This window comes from Salvelinus sp. IW2-2015, linkage group LG23 (genome assembly GCF_002910315.2).
Source record: "Salvelinus sp. IW2-2015 linkage group LG23, ASM291031v2, whole genome shotgun sequence".
Lineage (NCBI taxonomy): Eukaryota > Metazoa > Chordata > Actinopteri > Salmoniformes > Salmonidae > Salvelinus > Salvelinus sp. IW2-2015.
Window position 1 is genome coordinate 43,497,307 of NC_036863.1, and position 23,102 is coordinate 43,520,408.

Genomic DNA, 23,102 nt, shown 5'->3' on the forward strand with positions numbered 1-23,102 from the left:
TTAGGAAGGTGTTCATAATGGTTTGTACACTCAGTATATCTGTGCCATTATGGCAATGTCCATATACCCCCCCCCCGTCCCCGTCCCCGTCCCAAGATATTTGTAACAGCAGCCTCGCTCTAGTCATCCTGACTGCTGGCAGGCTGGAACACACACAACACTGCTGAAAACATAGGGATTTGAATTGCCCAGCCAGTATCTGTGATTAATCATGTCAGTAGGGGAACATTGCTATTACACAGGCCTAGATATCCTCATTGTGGTGTGTGTAAGTGTGCGTGCAAGCTTGTGTCTGATGCAGGACAGATACACACACAGGGAAAGAACAAAGTCAGGAGGGCAGAGCCTTCTGTAATCAAAGTCATTATGCAATCATCATGTCTCGTGATTGCAATGACAGCCGAACAAACAAGGCCTCACGGGAACTGAGTTTGTGTTATGACAAGGACTGGTAAAGGTTTGTCTAAAATGAAAGAGTAGATGTAAACCATACAGTATCAACCGGTTGGGGCTATTATGGTCAAACAATCAACCTCCCACTGAGTTAGTCACAACTCCAAGGTAGAACATGAAAGTTGCCAGGAGAAAACTGTTCAGAGGTCATCATCACTAACTGAATATTTCTATCCTTGTTTGTTTTCTGTTTCAGGATCTCCAGTAAGTACCATTTTCACCATGGTCATGGGATTTTAGTAGATGTGAATGAGGATAAAGTGTGTTTGGTCTGCACTAACCTGGTGGGCCGTGCTTCAGAAAAGGTAAGTGATTGAACACCTACAGTAGCACATGGGAGGCAACAGTAGGTAAATCGTCCGTTTTTGTTTAGCTTAAAAGTATAGTTCACCCAAATTACAAAATTACATTACACATTGGTTTTCTTACCCTGTAAGCAGTCTATGGACAAGGTATGTGTAATGAACACGAGGGGAGACAGAGAGCTGGTTTCAAGCGCAGGGCGCAGCAGGTGTTTATTGCAAAGGACCACAGGAGGAGGCAGGTAGCTTGGTCCAGGGGCAGGCAGAAGGTCATACACAGGGGGTCCAAAAGGGCAACAGTACAGGCAGGGAAAAGGCTAGAAACGTCGTCCGGGTGATCAGGCAATAGGTAGATAACAGGAAATCCGAAATCCGCTACAGTACAGGCAGAAAAGSGTCGTTAGTGAGACAGGCAAAAACTATAATTCACAGGAAAACCCAGCGCTCTGAAAGACATGTGTCACAAAACAAACAATACCTCACAGTGATGGGGTGCAAAGAACTGAACTAACTAGTGTGTGATAATGACATACAGGTGTGTGTACGGGTGATTAGAATTAAGGCGATTGGGATCTGGAGAGTGAGCTGCGTTCAGGGGATCTAGGTGTTTGAGGGTGTGAGTTGGAAGCAGACGTTACAGTATGACAGCAGTCCAGGCATTGGTTTTATTTCCCTGGCAGTTTCCATATGCTAACATTTTAGTATTTGTGGCACAAATGATATTTAATACAACCACTTGCATCAAAAAAGTTTTTTATGCAATATGGCTGACGCAACAGATCAGAACGTTTAGCTTAAAATGTTGATACTCTATTAGGCTATTTCTTCACATTATAAACTCAGCAATGCGCACGTGTGTCACGTTCCTGACCTTATTTCCTTGGTTTAGTCTTTGTTTAGTTGGTCAGGACGTGAGCTGGGTGGGCATTCTATGTTTTGTGTTTCTATGTTGGGTTTGTTGTTTGGCCTAATATGGTTCTCAATCAGAGGCAGGTGTTTGTCATTATCTCTGATTGGGAACCATATTAAGGTAGCCTGTTTTCACTGTTTGTTTGTGGGTGATTGTTCCTGTTCGTGTGTTCCTGTTTTTTTCTGTGTTCACTAGTTCGGGACTGTAGCGTCGTTGGTTTTTCATCTGTTTATTGTTTTTGTTATTATTGAGAAGTATTCAAATAAATTATGGATACGCACCACGCTGCGCTTTGGTCCTCCTCTCCTTCCAACGACGAAAGCCGTTACAACGTGGTAGTAGGCTATAAGCACAAATGTTCCATTAGCGGAAAACATCATCAAAATTGACCGGCAAATGCAATCATGCATGTAATAAATGTGTGAAATTTGTTTTGATTTAGAATGGACCATTATCATGCACCTGTATCAAAACAAGGGCATCTATGCACTTAAATAGYGAATGGAGGACACTTTTCCCATGGTTCATTTTCATGCCATCCAGGTAGGCTATACTCCTGTTGTAAATATAAGCAATGTGCTTAATATTAGGAAAGTTGAGAAATAAATATAGTAGACCTAGCCTATAGAAAGCTGATGAAATCCTCCTCTATTTAGTAGAGGCCATCACTCTGTTTTCTTCCACAATTGCATAGCCTATAGAAATGTTGCGCAGCATGAGCTCATGGACTCTCATGAAGTTTTTGATTAGATTTTCTATTACATTTGCATTGATGTCAGAGTGATTAGAGGAACAATAGAGTGCTGAGTACCAGGCAGTTAGCAAGTTTGGTAGGCTACTAATGACCATCAGCAGCATCAGAGCTTGGAGAAGCCTAATTACGTGACTAAACGGTCTCGCGGTATTTGACTGCCTTCATGACTCGTGACCGCCGGTGTGGCGGTAATGCAGTCACCGCAACAGCCCTAATGTCAGTAAGGGGAAGCATGCCGACGAGAGCATACAGGTCGCAGTGGTGGGTGGTATATGGGGCTTTGGTGACAAAACGGATGGCACTGTGATAGACTGCATCTAGTTTGCTGAGTAGAGTGTTAGAGGCTATTTTGTAAATGACATTGCCGAAGTCGAGGATCGGGAGGATAGTCAGTTTTACGAGGGCATGTTTGGCGGCGTGAGTGAAGGAGGTTTTGTTGCGAAATAGGAAGCCGATTCTAGATTTAATTTGGGATTGGAGATGTTTAATGTGAGTCTGGAAGGAGAGTTTACAGTCTAACCAGACATCTAGGTATTGTAGTTGTCCACATATTCTAAGTCAGAACCGTCCAGAGTAGTGATGCTAGACGGGAGGGCGGGTGTGGGCAGCGAACGGTTGAAAAGCATGCATTTAGTTTTACTAGTGTTTAAGAGCAGTTGGAGGCCACGGAAGGAGTGTTGTATGGCATTGAAGCTCGTTTGGAGGTTTGTTAACACAGTGTCCAAAGATGGGCCAGATGTATACAGAATGGTGTCGTCTGTGTAGAGGTGGATCAGGGAATCACCCGCAGCATGCTTTGGTTTAGTTTCCCTGGTACTGTTTCCAAATGCATTTGTGGCATCGTTTTAAAATAATCTATAAGTGACCTTGTTGAGCTTCACAATCAATCTGAGATATTTTGGATGATTTGGATAAAAAATAATAATATTGGTTCCTTGACTAATTTGGGATCTATCCCACAACTGTCCCAGACTATGTTTGGAACATTTATTTCTCGCACATAATAGAATCGGTCGACTTTTGTACTATGCGGGATAGTAGATTGACATAGGCTAGTGCTTTTGTTGTTCGTTAGGCCTCCTCATCTTGTTGGCCGATGAAAACTAAATGTGGACAGTTCTTCCAATATCTTCAATATGCACCTCGGAATTGGATAAGGACATGCACAGTTGCGTCCCCGATGACTGACAATTTTCTCTGGCTCAATGATAAGAAATCAGAGGTTGTTTTATTTAGCCCCCACCTTGCTAGAAACCAGATTGTAAATAACCTTGATCATTTGTCYGCCAATGTAAAGCCTATGGCCAGAAACCCTAGTGTCTTCTTTGACACTGACCTAAAYCTTGAGCTGCATGTAAAGGAGGGTGCCCTGTCCTGCTATTATCATCTAAGAAATATAGCTAAAGTCAAGTCTTTTATTTCAGTCACTGATCTGGAGAAAGTTATATATGCTTTTATTTATAGATTACATGTCTCAGAAATCACGCCGTCGTGTGCAGTTGGTTGAAAATGCTGCAGGCAAGAAAATGTAACCATATCACAACTATTTTAGCTTCTCTASACTGKCTGGCTACCAGTCACTTTTAGAATATATTTGACAATTGTATGAATCACGTTTAAGGCTAAACTTTGTTTAGCCACATTGTCACGACTTCCGCCGAAGTCGGTCCCTCTCCTTGTTCGGGCGGCGTTCGGCGGTCGACGTCACCGGCCTTCTAGCCATCGCCGATCCACTTTTCATTTTCCATTTGTTTTGTCTTTGTTTTTACACACCTGGTTTCACTTCCCCAATTACTTGTTCATTATTTAACCCTCTGTTCCCCCATGGATTTTTGTGAGTGATTGTTTATGTTTTACGGTCCGTTATGTGGGCTTGCTTTATTGTATTGTATTTGCCTGTTTTGAGTAAATTACGTTTATTTACTCATATCTGCTGTCCTGCGCCTGACTCCTCTACACAAGCTACACACAGACCTCATTACACACATCCTATATCTCTGATCTTTTATCTCGCTACGAGCCAGGACGCAGCCTGAGATCCTCTGGCAGGGCACTGTTGACCATTCCAAAGTCTAGGTTGAAAACGAAAGGAGACCAGGCATTTGCCATTAGGGCCCCTAGACTTTGGAATGGTCTGCCAGAGGAGATCAGGCTTGCAGATTCAGTCCCTTTTTAAAAACTCTCTGCTGAAGACACACTTTTACAAAGATGCTTTTAATATATGCTTTCAATGCATAATTTGAATTAGCTATCTTTTTTAAAATCTCATTCCTCCTGTCTGTTTCTTTGTTAGTATTTTCATTTTCTTATTTTATGATGTGAAGCACTTCCTTACTTGTATCGTAAACCGCTATACAAATAGAGTTATTATTATGATTATTATTAATGGCCCAGCATTAAAATGAAAAGCCTGCAATAGTGAGATTGTTTAAAAGCATCCTAATTATAATCCTAATTCTGACCTTCAATTCTATTCTCTTATGTAGTGTTCTGTATAATCCTAACAGGGCTCGCCTGGACGGGATGGTTACCCGGTAAATGTCACTCTAATTCTCTTTTCTGAGCAAGTGTTCTATTATTAAAAAATCTAAACCCGCATAAAATGTTACTCATTGTGTTACTCATATGTTAGTCATTGTGTATCTATTATTAATTGTATTATGTGTTTTACTTTTCTATTATTTCTCTATTATCATTCACTCTGCATTGTTGGGAAGGGCCCGTAAATAAGCAATTCACTGTTAAGTCTACACCCGTTGTTTACGAAGCATGTCACAAATAAGATTTGATATGACCTAGAATATGATCTTCCCTAACCTAGAGTCCTAGACCAGGGCTCTCCAACCCTGTTCCTGGAGAGCTAACGTCATGTAGGTTTTCGCTCCAACATCAGTTGTAACTAACCTGATTCAGTTTATCAACCAGCTAATTATTAGAATTACAATCAGGTGTGCTAGATTAGGGTTGGAGAGAGAACCTACAGGACGGTAGCTTTCCAGGAACAGAATTAGACAGCCCTGTGCTAGACTATAGTTATCTTCCCTCTTGGCTCCAGTTGAGTTGTTAATTTGGCGCATGAACCGCTAGCGGGTCACCTACGACAACATCCGGTGAAATTGCAGAGCGCGAAAATCAAAATACAAAAATTGTAATATTAAACATTCATGAAAATACAAGTGTCATACATCATTTAAAAGTTTAACTTCTTGTTAATCCAACCGCGTTGTCAGATTTCAAAAAGGCTTTACGCTGAAAGCATACCATGCGATTTTCTGAGGACAGCGCCCCACCCCAAAATACTTTTTCAACCAGCACAGGTGTCACAAAATCACAAATAGCGATTAAATAAATCACTTGCCTTTGAAGAGCTTCCTCTGTTTGCAATCCCAAGGGGCCCAGCTACACAATGAATGGTCATTTTGTTCGATAAAGTCCTTCTTTATATCCAAAAGTATGTTTAGTTGGCACCAATGATCTCAGTAATCCACTCTTTTAACATGCATACAAACGAATCCAAAAAGTTACCAGTAAAGTTCATCCAAACAAGTCAAACGATGTTTATAATTAATCCTCAGGTACTCTAATATCTAAATAAACTATAATATTTAAGACGGAGAGTAGTATGTTCAATGGGGAAGATAAATAACGAAGAGCGCGCACCTCATTCACGCGCCAACAAGACCACTTTTCTAATGAGAGACACCTTGTAGTTCTTCCAACTACTTGTTCATTTTTCAAAAAGCAAGCCTGAAACCCATTCTAAAGACTGGTGACATCTAGTGGAATCCATAGGAACTGGAATATGGGTCCTATCTATTTGTATTTCCAATAAGCAAGCACTTAAAAAAACAAAAATATTTTCCTTGCGTTTTCGCCTGCCATATCAATTCTGTCATACTCACAGACATTATTTTAACAGAGTGTTTTCTTTCCAATGCTACCAAGTATATGCATATCCTAGCTTCTGGGCCTGGGTAACAGGCAGTTTACTTTGGGCATGTCAGTCATCCGAAATTCCGAACAAAAACCAGTCTCAAAAACAGGCTAAGCTAAGAGTGTCATAAAGAGAGTGTCATAAGAGAGTGTCATAAACTTGATACATCAGGAAAAGYTCTCTTTTGCAGTTCAAACAAGTCTACTGACTTCATCTCAACAAGTGTCTAACACTTTCACAACAATACACCTAATACACACAAATCTAAAGTAAAGGAATGGGATTAAGAATATATAAATATTTGGACGAGCAATGTCAGAGCGGCATAGACTAAGATAAAGTAGAATAGATAGAGTATATACATATAAGATGAGTAATGCAAAATATGTAAACATTAAAGTGACTAAAAATCGAATCAAACGTTATTGGTCGCATACACGTGTTTAGCCGATGTTATTGCAGGTGTAGCGAAATGCTTGTCCTTCTAGTTCCGACAGTGCAGCAATATCTAACAAGTATTATCTAACAATTTCACAACAAGTACCTAATACACACAAATCTAAGTAAAGGAATGAAATTAAGAATACAGTTGAAGTGGGAAGTTTACATACACTTAGGTTGGAGTCATTAAAACTCGTTTTTCAACCACTCCACAAATGTCTTGTTAACAAACTATAGTTTTGGCAAGTCGGTTAGGACATCTACTTCGTGCATGACACAAGTAATTTTTCCAACAATTGTTTACAGACAGATTATTTCCCTTAGATTTCACTGTATCACAATTCCAGTGGGTCAGAAGTTTACATACACTAAGTTGACTGTGCTTTTAAACAAGCTTGGAAAATTCCAGCAAATGATGTCATGGCTTTAGAAGCTTTTGATATGCTAATTGACATCATTTGAGTGAATTGGAGGTGTACCTGTGATGTATTTCAAGGCCTACCTTCAAACTCAGTTTGAGAGACCTCACAAGTCTGGTTCATCCTTGGGAGCAATTTCCAAACGCCTGAAGGTACCACGTTCATCTGTACAAACAATAGTACACAAGTATAAACACCATGGGACCATGCAGCTGTCATACCGCTCAGGAGGAGATGCGTTCTGTCTCCTAGAGATGAACGTACTTTGGTACGAAAAGTGCAAACAATCCCAGAACAACAGCAAAGACCTAAAGAGCTGGAGGTATGCTGAAACAGGTACAAAAGTATGTGTATCCACAGTAAAACGAGTCCTATATCAACATAACCTGAAAGCCGCTCAGCAAGGAAGAAGCCACTGCCCCAAAACCGCCAGAAAAAGCCAGACTACGGTTTGCACATGCACATGGGGACAAAGATCATATTTCTGGAGAAATGTCCTCTGGTCTGATGAAACAAAAATAGAACTGTTTGGCCAAATGACCATGTTATTTTGGAGGAAAAAGGGGAGGCTTGCAAGCCGAAGACACCACCCAACCGTGAAGCACGGGTGGCAGCATCATGTTGTGGGGGGCTTTGCTGCAGGAGGGACTGGTGCACTTCACAAAATATAGGTCATCATGAGGGAGGAAAATGATGTGGATATATGGAAGCAAACATCAAGACATCAGTCAGGAAGTTAAAGCCTGAACAATGGACAATGACCCCAAGCATACTTCCAAAGTTGTGGCAAAATGGCTTAAGGACAACAGTCAAGGTATTGGAGTGGCCATCACAAAGCCCTGACCTCAATCCTATAGAACTTTGTGGCAGAACGAAAAAGTGTGTGCAAGCAGGAGGCCTAGAAACCTGACTCAGTTACACCAGCTCTGTCAGGAGGAAGGGGCCAAAATTCACCTAACTTATGGTGGATGCTTGTTGAAGGCTACCCTAAACGTTTGAGCCAAGTTAAACAATTTAAAGGGATGCTACCAAATACAATTGAGTGTATGTAAACTTCTGACCCACTGGGAATGTGATGAAAGAAATAAAAGCTGAAATAAATCATTCTCTCTACTATTATTCGGGGACATTTCACATTCTTAAAATAAAGTGGTGATCCTAACTGACCTAAGACAGGGAATGTCAGAACGGCATAGACTAAGATACAGTGGATAGTATAGAATACAGTATATACTGTCGTGGAATTATTGTAATCAAAAGGAGAGACTTTTCAGAATGATTTGCAATGAACATTTTGCTATAACCAATTTTACCATAATCATACATTTCTAAGGTGTCCAAATTTGGGAAGCCCTGCAGGGATCAGTCCCACCAAGATACAATGACCGACCACACCCTAAAAAACTGGCCAAAATACAATGTCTAGACGTCATACAGAAACACCGGTACACAACCTGTTCTTCAAACAGGATTTCTCATAAACTTCCGCCTACATTCCTAGGGTTCATAATAAGAAATCTATTTATCTTTTCCAAACCTACTYCACGTYCATSAGGAATACTTTAAGACAATGAACACCCTTTTCCCCTAACTGCCCACTTCCTTCCTAGGTAAATAAGAGACTATCCTCTCTTTTCCAACCTAGGATAAGGGTAACATGTCTTTCAAGAAAAATATATCATTAGCTACGTGACATTTTTTTCTTGGCCACTCAACACTTTCGCCTAAACTGCCCACCCTGACATCAACAAATGCTCAATTAATGTCTAACATTTTTACTAAAGCCACATTTCTTCAGCCTCCTTAGGTTGAAGAGGCAATGTTGCRCCTTCTTCACCACGCTGTCTGTGTGGGTGGACCATTTCAGTTTGTCAGTGATGTGTACACCGAGAAACTTGAAGCTTTCCACCTTTTCCACTGCAATCCCATTGATGTGGATAAGGGGGTGCTCCATCTGCTGTTTCCTGAAGTCCACGATAATCTCCTTTTATTTTGTTAAACGTTGAGTGAGAGTTTTTTTTCCTGGCACCACATTCCCAGGGCCCTCATCTCCTCCCTGTAGGCTGTCTCATCATTGTTGGTAATTAGTTCTACTACTGTTGTGTCATCTGCGAACTTGAGTTGGAGGGGGATGAGCATGCACCCTTGTGGGCCCCAGTGTTGAYCATTACCACCTGGAGGCGGTCCTTCAGGAAGTCCAGGACCCAGTTGCACAYGGCAGGGTTCAGACCCAGGGCCTTGAGCTTAATGATGAGCTTGGAGGGTACTTGGTGTTGAATGCTGAGCTATAGTCAATGAACAGCATTAATAAATAGCTATTCCTCTTGTCCAGATGGGATAGGGCAGTGTGCAGTGCGATGGCGATTGCATCGTCTATGGATCTATTGGGGCGGTAAACAAATTGAAGTGGGTCTAGGGTGTGAGGTAAGGTAGAGGAGATATGATCCTTGACTAGTCTTTCAAAGAACTTCATGATGGGCGATAGTCATTTAGTTCAGTTACCTTAGCTTCTTGTGTACAGGAACAATTGTGGCCATCTTGAAGCATGCGGGGACAGCAGACTGGGATAGGGAGAGATTGAAATGTCCGTAATCACTCCAGCCAGCTGGTCTGTGCATGCTCTGAGGACGCGGCTAAGGATGCCGGCAGCCCTGCGAGGGTTAACACTCTTAAATGACTTACTCACGTCAGCCACGTAGAAGGAGGGCCCACAGTCTGTGTTATCCTCAAAGCAGACAAAGAAGGTGTTTAGCTTGGCCAGAAGCAAGATATCTGTGTCCGCGACATGGCTTGTTTTCCTTTTGTAGTCCGTGATTGTCTGTAGACCCTGACACATATGTCTCGTGTCTGAGCCGTTGAATTGCGACTCCACTTTGTTTCTATACTGACGTTTTGCAGAATAACTACACTGTTTGTATTCAGCCATATTCCCAGTCACCTTGCCATGGTTAAATGCAGTGGTTCGCGCTTTCAGCTTTGCGCGAATGCTACCATCTATCCATGGTTTCTGGTTAGGGTAGGTTTTAATAGTTAGTGGGTACAGCATCTCCTATACACTTCCTGATAAACTTATTGTCAGAGGCTACCCGGAACATATTCCAGTCCACGTGATCAAAACAATMTTGAAGTGTGGGTTCCGATTGGTCAGACCAGCATTGAATAGTCCTTAGCCCGAGTTCTTCCTGTTGAGTTTCTGCCTATAGGAATGGAGGAGCAAAATGGAGTTGTGATCAGATTTGCCGAAGGGAGGGCAGTGTTCGAGTGTTTTTTTAAATGGTTAATTTGCCGGGGAGCAGTTGTTGTTTGGGGTTAACTGCTTTGCTCAAGGGCAGAATGGAATATTTTTCCAGAGGGGTTGGGTTAAATGCGGAAGACACATTTTGGTTGAACGCATTCAGTTGTGCAGCTGACTAGGTATCCCCTTTCCCTTACCTGTCCCTTCTATTCAGACAAAGGTTTGAGACAGTTGTTCTGACAGTAGGTCCAGAAGGATTGGGTTGCACGTGTTGGCAGCCCACATGCTTACTTAAGATCAACAGGGAAATGCACAAACCTGTGAAGTTCTTCCAATAATAAGAGGGATGTGAGTCCAAACTCTGTGTTCATGACCGAACCACACGTGGGCCCAGTTGGACTCACATGTTCCCCTACAGTATTCACAGAGTAGTTGATGTACCTCTTTTGCTTAGAATCCTTGCATCTTCATCCTTCTTTTTCACGCCACTGGCTGTGGAATATTATAATAGTTCATTGAATTGACTTCAAGAGCATTTCAGCACCTGAACAGCGACCTACATAATGGCTTTGTGATACAGTGAACGTGGACTCTAGACTGACTGGATTTTTACCCATGTTTGTCTATAGCCTGCTTAATCGTTGGCCAGCAGTGTGCCCAATTGATCTGATATTTTTGCTACCAAAACGTGCATACGGTGTAACGTTCGATCTCCTCCTCGTCTGAGGAGGAGTAAGGATCGGACCAATATGCAGCGAGGTATGAAGACATAATGATTTATTTAAATAATAATAACGAAGACGAAACACTTAATAAACTACAAAACAACAAACGACGTAAACAGACCTGAACATGAGAACTTACAGACACCGAAGAACGCACGCACAGGAACAAACTCACAAACGAAACAGTCCCGTGTGGCATAAACACTAACACAGGAACAATCACCCACAAACAAACAGTGTGAACAGCCTACCTTAATATGGTTCTCAATCAGAGGAAACGTAAAACACCTGCCCCTGATTGAGAACCATATCAGGCTAATTGAAAAGAACCCAACATAGAAACACATAACATAGAATGCCCACCCAGCTCACGTCCTGACCATACTAAACAAAGACAAAATAAARGAAATAAGGTCAGGAACGTGACATACGGACTCAGGAGAGGTGTACATAACCGTGTTTTTCTTTAACATTTTTCTGTATTCTAGGGCCCACTTGGGATGGATGGGAAGCCTGTAAGTACCCATTTTCATGATCTTAATGTTTTGATATGGTGTTGATATTTAGCTCACAGTGCACTTTATACAGTACAGCTCTATTCAATGATGTGTTCATTCAATTACCATAAACATGTCATGTGTTCTACTCTTGCCATGAATGACTTGTGATGTAATCATTCTGTGACTTAAACTTTGTCTTCCCATATACAGGGTGCTCCTGGTCCCATGGGAAGCCAGGTATGTACGATAATCATCTTATCTGTTAAACTCCCAGTTTTTGATGACCAAACACSAACGTGTCTAGTTATAAGCAGATGTCATGTAGCAGAGCTGAACATCTGCCAAAAAAAGATACCATACYGGGCCTCCTGAGTGGCGCAGTGGTCTAAGGCACAATTACACAAAAACAATACACTGTAATACATGCAATTTGGAAAATACAACATTTTTACATTGACATTTTAGTAACTTAGCAGACACTCTTATCCAGAGTGACTTGTAKTAGTGAGTACATACATTTCAGTACTGGTGCCCTGTTGGAATCGAACCTGTAAGCTTCAWRCTCTACCAACTGAGCCACACGGGACTAACACTACAAAGTTAATAGTTCATGCACACATACTCACTGTCCCTGCGTCCTATTGTCTGACCATGAATAGGGCCTACATCTGTCCTACAGTATGTCCCACTGTTCAGCAGCCTAATGGCTGCATGAATGAAAGGAATGGAAAGAAATGAACTCTCTCCTCTATTCTCCACCGGTCAGCTCATTATCAGCACCCTCTGGTTAACAGAGACCTTTTTAACTTGGATTCACCTTGGCGAAGCTGTGCTCCTAGTCTGGAAAGGCCTGTCCATTCATCAGTGTGGCTATATGAGCCTCTGAAGGCAGGCAGCCCTGAAGGCAGCCCTGAAGGCAGCCCTGAAGGCAGCCCTGAAGGCAGCACTGACTGAAGGCAGCACTGAAGGCAGCCCTGAAGGCAGCCCTGAAGGCAGCAAGCGTGAAGGCAGCGCCTGAGGGCAGCCCTGAAGGCAGCCCTGAAGGCAGCCCTGAAGGCAGCCCTGTGCATACCTGTGTCTATATCCAAGGGACCACAGCAGGCTGGTCTGCAACATGGGAGGAGAGGTGGAAACAATGTCACACACAAGAATAAATGGGGTGTGTCTTGACTGAAGTGAGCCTCTATGAAAAGTACCCCTTATAAGATTATCTGATTTATTACCTTGTTCTGAAGGCACTTATACACGATCTTTAACACTTTCCCTGCACCTCATTAAGAATTTGCAATTACTTTTGATGGACTAAATGTAACACAGAAATGCACCGTAATCTTAAGACTTGTAGTGCATTCGGAAAGTATTCAGACCCCTTGACTTTTTCCACATTTTGTTAAGTTACAGCCTTATTCTAAAATGAATTACATTTTTCCCCCTCATCAATCTACACACAACAGGCCATAATGACAAAGCAAAAACAGGTTTTTAGAAATGTTGGCAAATGTATCAAATTTACATAAGTATTCAGACCCTTTACTCAGTACTTTGTTGAAGCACCTTTGGCAGCGATTACAGCCTCRAGTCTTCTTGRGTTTGACGCTACAAGCTTGGCACACCTGTATTTGGGGAGCTTCTCCCATTCTTCTTTGCAGATCCTCTCAAGCTCTATCAATTTGGGTGGGTGCCGCTGCACAGATATTTTCAGGTTTCTCCAGAGATCAAGGACATCAGAGACTTGTCCCGAAGCCACTCCTGGGGTATTGTGTTTGGATCGATGAGGAAAAACATTAATTTAATAAATTCTGGAATAAGGCTGTAACGTAACAAAATGTGGAAAAAGGAATGGGGTCTGAATACTTTCCGAATGCACTGTATATGGCATGCATCCCCAGATGTCATTATTAAATGATGTGTACTATATGCAGAGCAAAAAAAGGTTGCAAGACTTGTGTAAAGATGTACTGTACACATTGCGTGTGGAGAGTGAGTGGGTGTTGAGGCTCCTGTTATCTGACGGTACAGTGAAAAGCAGCAGCCCAACCTTACAACACCAGTTACAGCACTCTGACACTGACGTCTATTTACTCCACCTGTGTGAGGATTCAAAAATCGCCTGTGTCCATCCATTCACAGAGCTCATATTAGCAGATACCCTTCATCTCAATCTAAACACACTCTGAGAAGGCCTCGTGCGGATACCTCATCCCAGAATCAATTGCAATCATGAGATTCTGTAGAGCGTAACGCTTTGAGGCCTAAGCTCACATGTCCTCCACCCGTTGTAGGAGAGGGAGAGTTAATCAGTGAACAAAGCCGTGTCCCTAAAACCACCACACAACCCTGAACCCTTCATGCGGTAGAAGGCATGGCTTTCATTTGGGTCTTTAAAGGGAAAGTGAAAGTTGAAATATCTTGGAAGGAATGAGTTTTGTCAGCGATCATCACAGTCCATTATTTCCTTTTTCTCCTCTATTGTCAGGGACTGCTTGGGCCAAAAGGAGACAAGGTATGACAAAATACACCTTTTCTATAGTACAATTAGTCCTATAGAAAAGCTACTTTTTTACATGAATTTATTCGTATTTTACCCCCTTTTTCTACCCAATTTCAATCTTGTCTCATCGCTGCAACTCCCCAACGCGCTCGGGAGGCGAAGGTCGAGTCATTCGTCCTCCAAAACATGACCCGCCAAACCGCGCTTTAAGGATCGGACCCTTTAAAAAAAAAAAAAATCCCCTAAAATGACATACACAAATATAACTGCCTGTAGGTCAGGACCTGAAGCAAGGATATGCATATTCTTGATACTATTTGAAAGGAAACACTATGAAGTTTGTGGAAATGTGAAATTAATGTAGGAGAATAAAACACATTAGATCTGGTAAAAGATAATATAAAGAAAAAAACATGTGTTTTCCCACAACAACAAAAAATGAATCAATCATCTTTGAAGAGCAAGAGAACGGCCATTATATCGCTTAGGAGTCTAGAAGCAATTTATATTTTGGCCACTAGATGGCAGCAGTGTATGTGCAAAGTTTTAGCCTGATCCAATGAACCATTGCATTACTGTTCAAAATGTTGGTCAACTGATCAATTGGTCAACTGATACATTTTCAAATACATGACTATAGAGAACATACAAAAATGATATGGTAATAAAACACACTCTCAGGAATGTCATAAATTATGGATAATTAGATTCCCTACAGAAAAGACACTAACTTTACACTTCTAGATGGGGGGGGGGGCAGACACACCCAGTTCCTACATTTGAATATATATATATTTTTTTATCAAACTTAACTATGCTACATTTTATCTCTGGGACCCAGGATGACAAATCAGTGCAAGATTACTGAATGTAAGTACATTATATCCTTCAGAGGTGAATGTGTCAAACCAGTTGCCTTGATAAAAGTTTTTTGTTCTTGTGCACTCTTCAAACAATAGCWTGGTATTTTTTCACTGTAATAGCTACTGCAAATTGGACAGTGCAGTTAGATTAACAAGAATTAACAAGAAGAAGTTTTCTGCCCATATAAGACATGTCTATGTCCTGGGAAATGTTCTTGTTACTTACAACGCCATGCTAATCATATTAGCGCACGTTAGCTCAACCGTCCCGCGGGGGGGGGACACCAATCCCGTGGAGGTTAACACCCGCCCGCTTAACCCAGAATCCAGCCGCACCAATGTGTCGGAGGAAACACTGTTCAACTGACGACCCAGGTCAGCCTGCAGGCGCCTGGCCCGCCACAAGGAGTCGCTAGAGCACAATGAGCCAAGTAAAGCCCCYCCCGGCCAAACCCTCCCCTAACCCGGACAATGCTGGGCCAATTGTGCGCCGCTCTATGGAAATTCCGATCACGGCCAGTTGTGATACTGCCCGGTATTAAACCCGGATCTGTAGTGAAGCCTTTAGCACTGCGATACAATGCCTTAGACCGCTGCACCACTCGGGAGGCCCTGAAAAGGTACTTTTTAATGTGACCTGCGACAGCAAAAGTCACACTATATATATTGTCAAGTTTTGAGTCAACTTAAAAATTGTGCTTCCAAACAACACTGTGGTCTGAGCAGCACTGAGGTGGGTTGCTGAGTTCACATTAATTAATATCCCACAAGGCTTAATGCCTCTGCCTCAGCAACTCAAAGAAGTAACACTTAGATTTCCMTTGACCACCAAGTCAAAATGTTTAGTTCTATGTCTCAAAAAAGGTCTCACCTACATCTCACCAACTACCATAAAAAATACTTTTAAACAGCGGAAGCAATTCACACAATTTTCTGGATTAATGTAAAATTACCTTTCAAGTCTAGTACAATTAATAAAGTTATAATACAATTTTCAACTTGAAATGGAAAGAAATTCTGGAAGTATGATTGTAATTTGCTTTGTACCTTTGATATATATACCTGTCGTGTACTTTGATCATCCATAGCATTCTCTAATTTTCCTGTTTTCTCTAGGGAGACCAAGGAGATATGGGGCCCAGGGTGAGATAATTAAATATGTCATGTATATATATATATATATATATAAACTGAGTGTACAAAACATTAGGAACTATTGCTCTTTCCTTGACATAAACTGACCAGGTGAAAGCTATGATCCCTTATTGATGTCACCTGTTAAATCYACTTCAATCAGTGTAGATGAAGGGGAAGAGACAGGTTCACTGTGCACATGAGTCATTTGATCTTGCACTGATCCATCGGGCACTAGTCTCCATACTGTTGTCCTCTCTACCGAGGTCAAGGGAAGTAGCACTGCCTCCCAGCCATGTTCAAATATCAAGAAGCAATTGGTTCACCATCAGTCACTCTTTGCTAATAAGGTATTTTACATCGGGTTGTTGGGGCAGATGCGTTCCTGTCATTCTGAACCCTCTTATTCTGCCTCAAAGATGATTATGGCCTGGTTTCTATTGGAGTTCATTGTTTCCCAGTCTGCACTCCAAACTCTTATTCATGGATACGTACTTTGTCGTTCACAATATCTAACAGATGAGGGCACTTGCATGCCCTTCTAGCACTTTAAGGTGTATGTGAATTCGTAGGAGGGTGTCAATACGGATGAGCGTACAGTCTACCATGGTCGTTGTGTCTGTGTAGAGATTTGAGAAAGCAGAGGGAAGACATCAATTACACCMGGAAGAATGTGGTTTTAGCCTCTAAACCCGATGCAATTCATATTGACCACAGCTCTAACACAAACAAGACTGCCAGAATCTCTCCATGGATGGTTGATATTCATATGAAGGCAATCAGCCACAAGACAACTAGGCCGCTATTGTTTGAGGATTGAAACCAGACAGAATGACTATTGTCTTTGTATGCTCTAGTCAGTTATGGTTGAGTGGCTTTACACATGCTAGAACTGTGCCAAGACAGGATTTTTGTGCTTACTAACAGATGGATCAATAACCTCAATTCCATCCCTTCACCCCCTCTGTTGTCTCTCACCCTACTCACGCTCGTCTTTCATTATCCCCCTCTTACCCAACCTCTCCTCTTTCCTTCATCCTAATGCTCCTTTCCAACACTGTCCAAACCTCACTTCAGGGACTCCCTGCACTCATGGGCTCTACAGGTGTGCTCAGTAATCAGATTCTCACAGTCAAGGTTTGTCCTACCCCCCTTCCCCAACCCTATTTCTCTCTCTCTCTCTCGACCGGGTCCTCTGAGTCTCCATCCAGCCTTGCCACTCCCTTCCTTTTTTCTCCTTCTCCCTCTCTTCTGTCAAGCCTATAGAAAATAGTAGAATATGTTTCCCATGCCAATAAAGCGAATTGAATTSAATTGAAATTGAATAGTCATTTCTGACATCCTCACAACTCTCTGTTTAACCTCTCTCTTACATTCTTTCTTTCTGTTTGTTTTTATTTCACTGTGTCTCTGGTGGCTTCCCTCTCTCCCTTTCTCTCTGCAGTCAGAAACGCCTCCTGAAGGTAGAGCTAGTCTCGGGCGCGTCTCAGCCCTCTTTCTCTTCTCTCCCTTCAAGCTGGCTTCTCACACTCTCTTCTTCTATCACTTTCCCTCACTCTTTTACATCTCTGTCACGATCGACATAATAACTGGACCAAAGCGCAGCGTGATCTGGGTTCCACATCTTTATTGCTATGTGAACCTCAAAGCAAAACAAAACAATACAATACAATAAACAAACAAACCGAAACGCTACAAATATGCTCACAGGCAACTATACATAGTCAAGATCCCACAAAACACAATGGGGAAATGGCTGCCTAAATATGAACCCCAATCAGAGACAACGATAAACAGCTGCCTCTGATTGGGAACCATACCAGGCCAACATAAATCATTAATCACCTAGATAACCCAYCCTAGTCACTGTCACGCCCCAACCAACATAGGGAATAAACAGCTCTCTATGGTCAGGGCGTGACAATCTCACACATGTACATATGTTATTGGCCTCAAGCATTTTTATGTTTGCCGCTCTGCCACTTCCATATGTCTGCTTCAAATTAGAGAGAAAATGAGTGGGGAAGTAAATTATGTCTCTTTGGAAAGTGAGTTTGAATAAATGACAGTGTTCGTGGATGATAATTGGTGGAAAGAATGCCAGTCAGAACTATGGTAATTGGAGAACAAGAATAGCTTGTTAAATTGCTGTTAATATGATTGTGTTAAACATCTTGTTTTGAATAAAATTTAATCAAGCATTCAACAGTCTTATAGTGTGAATATTATGCATAACAGCAGTTTAAGCCTCGCTGTAAGACTTTGACATTGGCAAGGATAGTTGGCGACAAATGCCAGACACTTTGTAAAAAGAGGCTACTGTCAGAAAAGTTTTGAATTAACTGTACAGTACATTGATCAAAGTTAAGATATTGAAAGTGGTTCAAGAACTTGTCTGGGGTGTGACAATACAATTATTCAGAAACTTTTTTTGATTGATACTACTGTGGGAATTGGGATTATTACCTCATCTCATACTTCTCCTTCCATGCCTATACAGGGTGATCAGGGTCAGGCTGGCCCTCCCGGCCCCCCGGGGCCCCCTGGCTCACCAGGTCTCAGAGGACCATCGGGGAACACAGGGAAGGATGGGCCCAGAGGTCACCTTGGGGAGCAGGTAAGACAGCCCCTCTCTCCTCCTCTCATCCATGTCACTRCAGTCATCAGTCAGAAGAGGACTGGCCACCCCTTGGAGCCTGKTTCCTCTCTAGGTTTYTTCCTAGTTTCCTGCCTTCTAAGGGAGTTTTCCAGCCACTAAGCTTCTGCCTTTGCATTGCTTGCTCTTAGTTTTTTTGGGCTGAGTATCTGTAAAGCACATTGTAACAAAAACGGATGTCAAAAGGGCTTAAAAAAATCACTTTGATTGATTGATTTATCTCACTCCCCTCTGTAATCCCCCCCAGCATAAACTAGCATGGTCTGGAGACCAGACTTTGTTGTGTTTTCGCTGGAGACCACCCTTTGTTGTTTTTTTTTCTCGCTAGAGACCAGCCTACATCCTTATTTATGGACCTTGGGCCCATGGAATGGGGGTATCCACCTACTCTGTGACATGCACAGATWACAATTCTAATCATTTTAGCTCATATAAGGGAACTTTAACGGTGGGAAATCGCCTCACTATACAGCCCATTGTGCATTGACATTCATATTGCATTGTACAGCCTTACCTATGGATCTTGGCCCATGAATATTAGCTACGATGCTAATCTTTGTGTAAACTCTTTCAGAATTGTAATCTGTGGGGTTCCCTAAGTAGGCTGATACCTATGGATCTTGGGTCCGCGAAATGGGGTAAGGCTATACATTGCAATATGAATGTTCTGTACAACGTAGGTTGACTGGTGAGCTTAATGTGGCTCATTTCACACCGGTTTCAGGGTCCCCCAATAAGTGCTACGACGCTAATCATTTCGCTAGATCTTAACAGTTGTGTTCTGTGGATGTCACTGAGTAGGCTGATACCTATGGATCTTGGGTCCGTGAAATGGGGTAAGGCTGTACATTGCAATATGAAGATCAATAATAGTGAGGTGATTTCCCACAGTTAAAGTTATGAGCCTCGACTGATATTTGTGTAAACTCTTTAGAATTGTAATCTGTGGGTGTCACCGAGTAGGCTGATACCCMAATTCATGGACCCAAGTTCCATAGGTAAGGCTGTAAAGTGCATATAATCAAATCCAATTGTATTTGTCACGTGCGCCGAATACAACAGGTGTAGACCTTACTTACAAGCCTTTAACCAACAACGCAGTTTTAAGAAAAAATAAGTGTTAAGTAAAAAATAGATACAGTGGGGCAAAAAAGTATTTAGTCAGCCACCAATTGTGCAAGTTCTCCCACTTAAAAAGATGAGAGGCCTGTAATTTTCATCATAGGTACACTTCAACTATGACAGACAAAATGAGAAAAAAAATCCAGAAAATCACATTGTAGGATTTTTTATGAATTTATTTGCAAATTATGGTGGAAAATAAGTATTTAATTTAATCCCAATTTGATTATATTCCATRTTAAATCCTATAATGGGGAGACTTAGCATTTTCTATCTTGGACAAAAACAGCTAACAAATACCCCTTAAAAGTCACCCGACCCATGAAATAGTTAGCGAAACATGTTACTTTAATTATTAATTATGAGAAAAGAGAAAATTGACTGGTTTCAGAAAAAGTTCCGTAAATAGAATGAGGAAGTGAGGTCATGATCACAAGTGTAAAGGCCACCAACCAACAGATCTGCTGGTTCCACCTAGTGGTACCAAAACCTTTCAGGGAATATTAATGCATAAACCTGGAGGACTCCATTAATAAAATCAAAGTAATAAAAGTTATGGCTCACATAAAACCATTTCTTTAAAATTTAAAACACATCAAATCAAGATAAAACTGTGACCATACATTATGTGTGCGGGGGGAGGGGGCTGCGGGAGTGGGTGCTACGCCAGTGACCGAGAGGTTGTGAGTTCAAATCCCAAGTGAGGTGGACTCCCAAATAATCCGAATTGTTATGTTAGGCTATGCAAAGATAAATAATATACAGTACCAGTCAAAAGTTTGGACACACCTACTCATTGAAGGGTTTTTCTTGATTTTCACTATTTTCTACATTGTAGAATAATAGTGACGACATCAAAACTATGAAATAACAAATATGGAATCATGTAGTAACCAAAAAAAGTGTTTAACAAATCAGAATATGTTTTAGATTTTAGATTCTTCAAAGTAGCCACCCTTTGCCTTGATGACAGCTTTGCATACCCTTGGTATTCTCTCAACCAGCTTCATGAGRAATGCTTTTTTAACCGTCTTGAAGCAGTTCCCACATAAGCTTAGCACTTGTTGGCTGCTTTTCCTTCCCTCTGCGGTCCAATTGGGATGAGGTCGGGTGATTGTGGAGGCCAGGTCATCTGATGCAGCACTCCAACACTCTTCTTCTTGGTCAAATAGCCCTTATACAGCCTGGAGGTGTTGGGTCCTGTTGAAAACAAATGACAGGCCCACTAAGCGCAAACCAGATGAGATATCACTGCAGAATGCTGGGGAAGCCATGCTGGTTAAGTGTGCCTTGAATTCTAAATAAATCACAGACAGTGTACCCAGCAAAGCACCCCCACACCTCCTCCTCCATGCTTCACAGTGGGAACCACACATGCAGAGATCATCAGTTCCCCTACTTACAAAAACATGGCGGTTGGATCCAAAAAAGGACAGATTTCCACCGGTCTAAATGTCCATTGCTCGTGTTTCTTGGCCCAAGCAAGTCTCTCCTTCTTATTGGTGTCCTTTAGTAGTGGTTTCTTTGCAGCAATTCGACCATGAAGGCCTGMTTCATGCATTATTCTCTGAACAGTTGGTGTTGTATCTGTTACTTGAACTCGGTGAAACATTTATTTGAGCTGCAATTTCTGAGGCTGGTAACTCAAATTAACTTATCCTCTGCAGCAGAGGTAACTCTGGGTCGTCCTTTCCTGTGGYGGTCCTCATGAGAGCCAGTTTCATCATAGCTCTTGATGGTTTTTGCGACTGCACTTGAAGAAACTTTCAAAGTTCTTGACATTTTCCGTATTGACTGACCTTCATGTCTTAAAGTAATGATGGACTGTTGTTTATCTTTGCTTATTTGAGCTGTCCTTGCCATAATATGGACTTGGTCTTTTACCAAATAGGGCTGTCTTTTGTATACATGYATTACCTTGTCACAACACAACTGATTTGCTCAAACGCATGAAGAAGGAAAGAAATTCCACAAATGAACTTTTTACAAGGCACACCTGTTAATTGAAATGCGTTCCAGGTGACTACCAGTGGTGTTAAGTACTTCAGTAAAAATGCTTTAAAGTACTACTTAAGTCGTTTTTTGGGGGTAACTGAACTTTACTTTACTATTTATATTTTTGCCTACTTTTACTTCACCACATTCCTAAAGGAAAAATGTACTTTTTCTATTACGGTATCTTTACCTTTACTCAAGTATAACAATTGAGTACTTTCTTCCACCACTGGTGACTACCTTATGAAGCTGGTTGAGAGAATGCCAAGAGTGTGCAACGCTGTCATCAAGGCAAAGGGTGGCTACTTTGAAGAATCTCAAATATAAAATATATTTTGATTTGTTTAACACTTTTTTGTCATGCCTTGATCTGTTTCACCTGTTTTTGTGCTTGTCTCCACCCCCCTCCAGGTGTCGCCCATCTTCCCCATTATCCCCTGCGTACTTATACCTGTGTTTTCTATTTGTCTGTTGCCAGATCGTCTTGTTAGTCAAGCTTACGAGCGGTCGTCCTGTCAGCGCCTGTCTTTTCCCAGCCTCTATTTCTCGTCCTCTTGGTTTTTCACCCTTGTCTGTCCTGACCCTGTACCTGCTTGCCTGACCWYTCTGCCCGTCCCTGAGCCTGCCTGCCGTCCTGTACCTTTGCTCCTACTCTGGATTATCGACCCCTGCCTGCCTTGACCTGTTGTTTGCCTGCCCCTGTGGTTACAATAAACATTGTTACTTCACACAGTCTGTACTTGGGTCTTACCTTGATTCATGATCTGTTATTTCATCATGTTGAAGTCTTCACTATTCTACGATGTAGAAAATAGTAAAGAAAAAGGAGTAGGTGTGTCCAAACTTTTGACTKGTACTGTMAATTTTTCTTAACTTTGACTGGTACTGCACCCGTTACTGAGATGGTTGTTACAGTTTAGATAGTCTCATTCGTTAATCTTTCTAACCCTGGCAGTGATTCTGAGTACCGATTGTGGGTATCCACTCTGGTTGGATTCCAATAGGATTTAAACATCACTTTGCAAGCCAGCATAATGTGACTTGATGCTGGTTTTGCTTTAGCTCATGCTGTCACCAGTGTCCAAAATACAGCGAAGGCTGTTCACCAGTGAACACACAACAAAGGCTGGTATGCCAGCATAACCAGCTAGACCATGCTGGTCAGACC

General features: G+C 41.8%; 1 protein-coding gene across 1 annotated transcript in view; it reads left to right on the forward strand.

Annotated features, from left to right (window-relative positions):
* Positions 1-377: 377 nt before the first annotated feature.
* Positions 378-23,102, forward strand: part of LOC111950930 (collagen alpha-1(XXIII) chain) — a 39,994-nt gene continuing 17,269 nt past the window's right edge. Inside the window, exons 1-9 of the mRNA XM_070434537.1 lie at positions 378-451; positions 650-758; positions 4,927-4,953; positions 11,662-11,688; positions 11,884-11,910; positions 14,150-14,176; positions 16,144-16,170; positions 17,239-17,298; positions 18,662-18,778. Of these exons, the coding sequence (XP_070290638.1) occupies positions 378-451; positions 650-758; positions 4,927-4,953; positions 11,662-11,688; positions 11,884-11,910; positions 14,150-14,176; positions 16,144-16,170; positions 17,239-17,298; positions 18,662-18,778 (495 nt within the window). The remainder of the gene's footprint in view (positions 452-649; positions 759-4,926; positions 4,954-11,661; positions 11,689-11,883; positions 11,911-14,149; positions 14,177-16,143; positions 16,171-17,238; positions 17,299-18,661; positions 18,779-23,102) is intronic.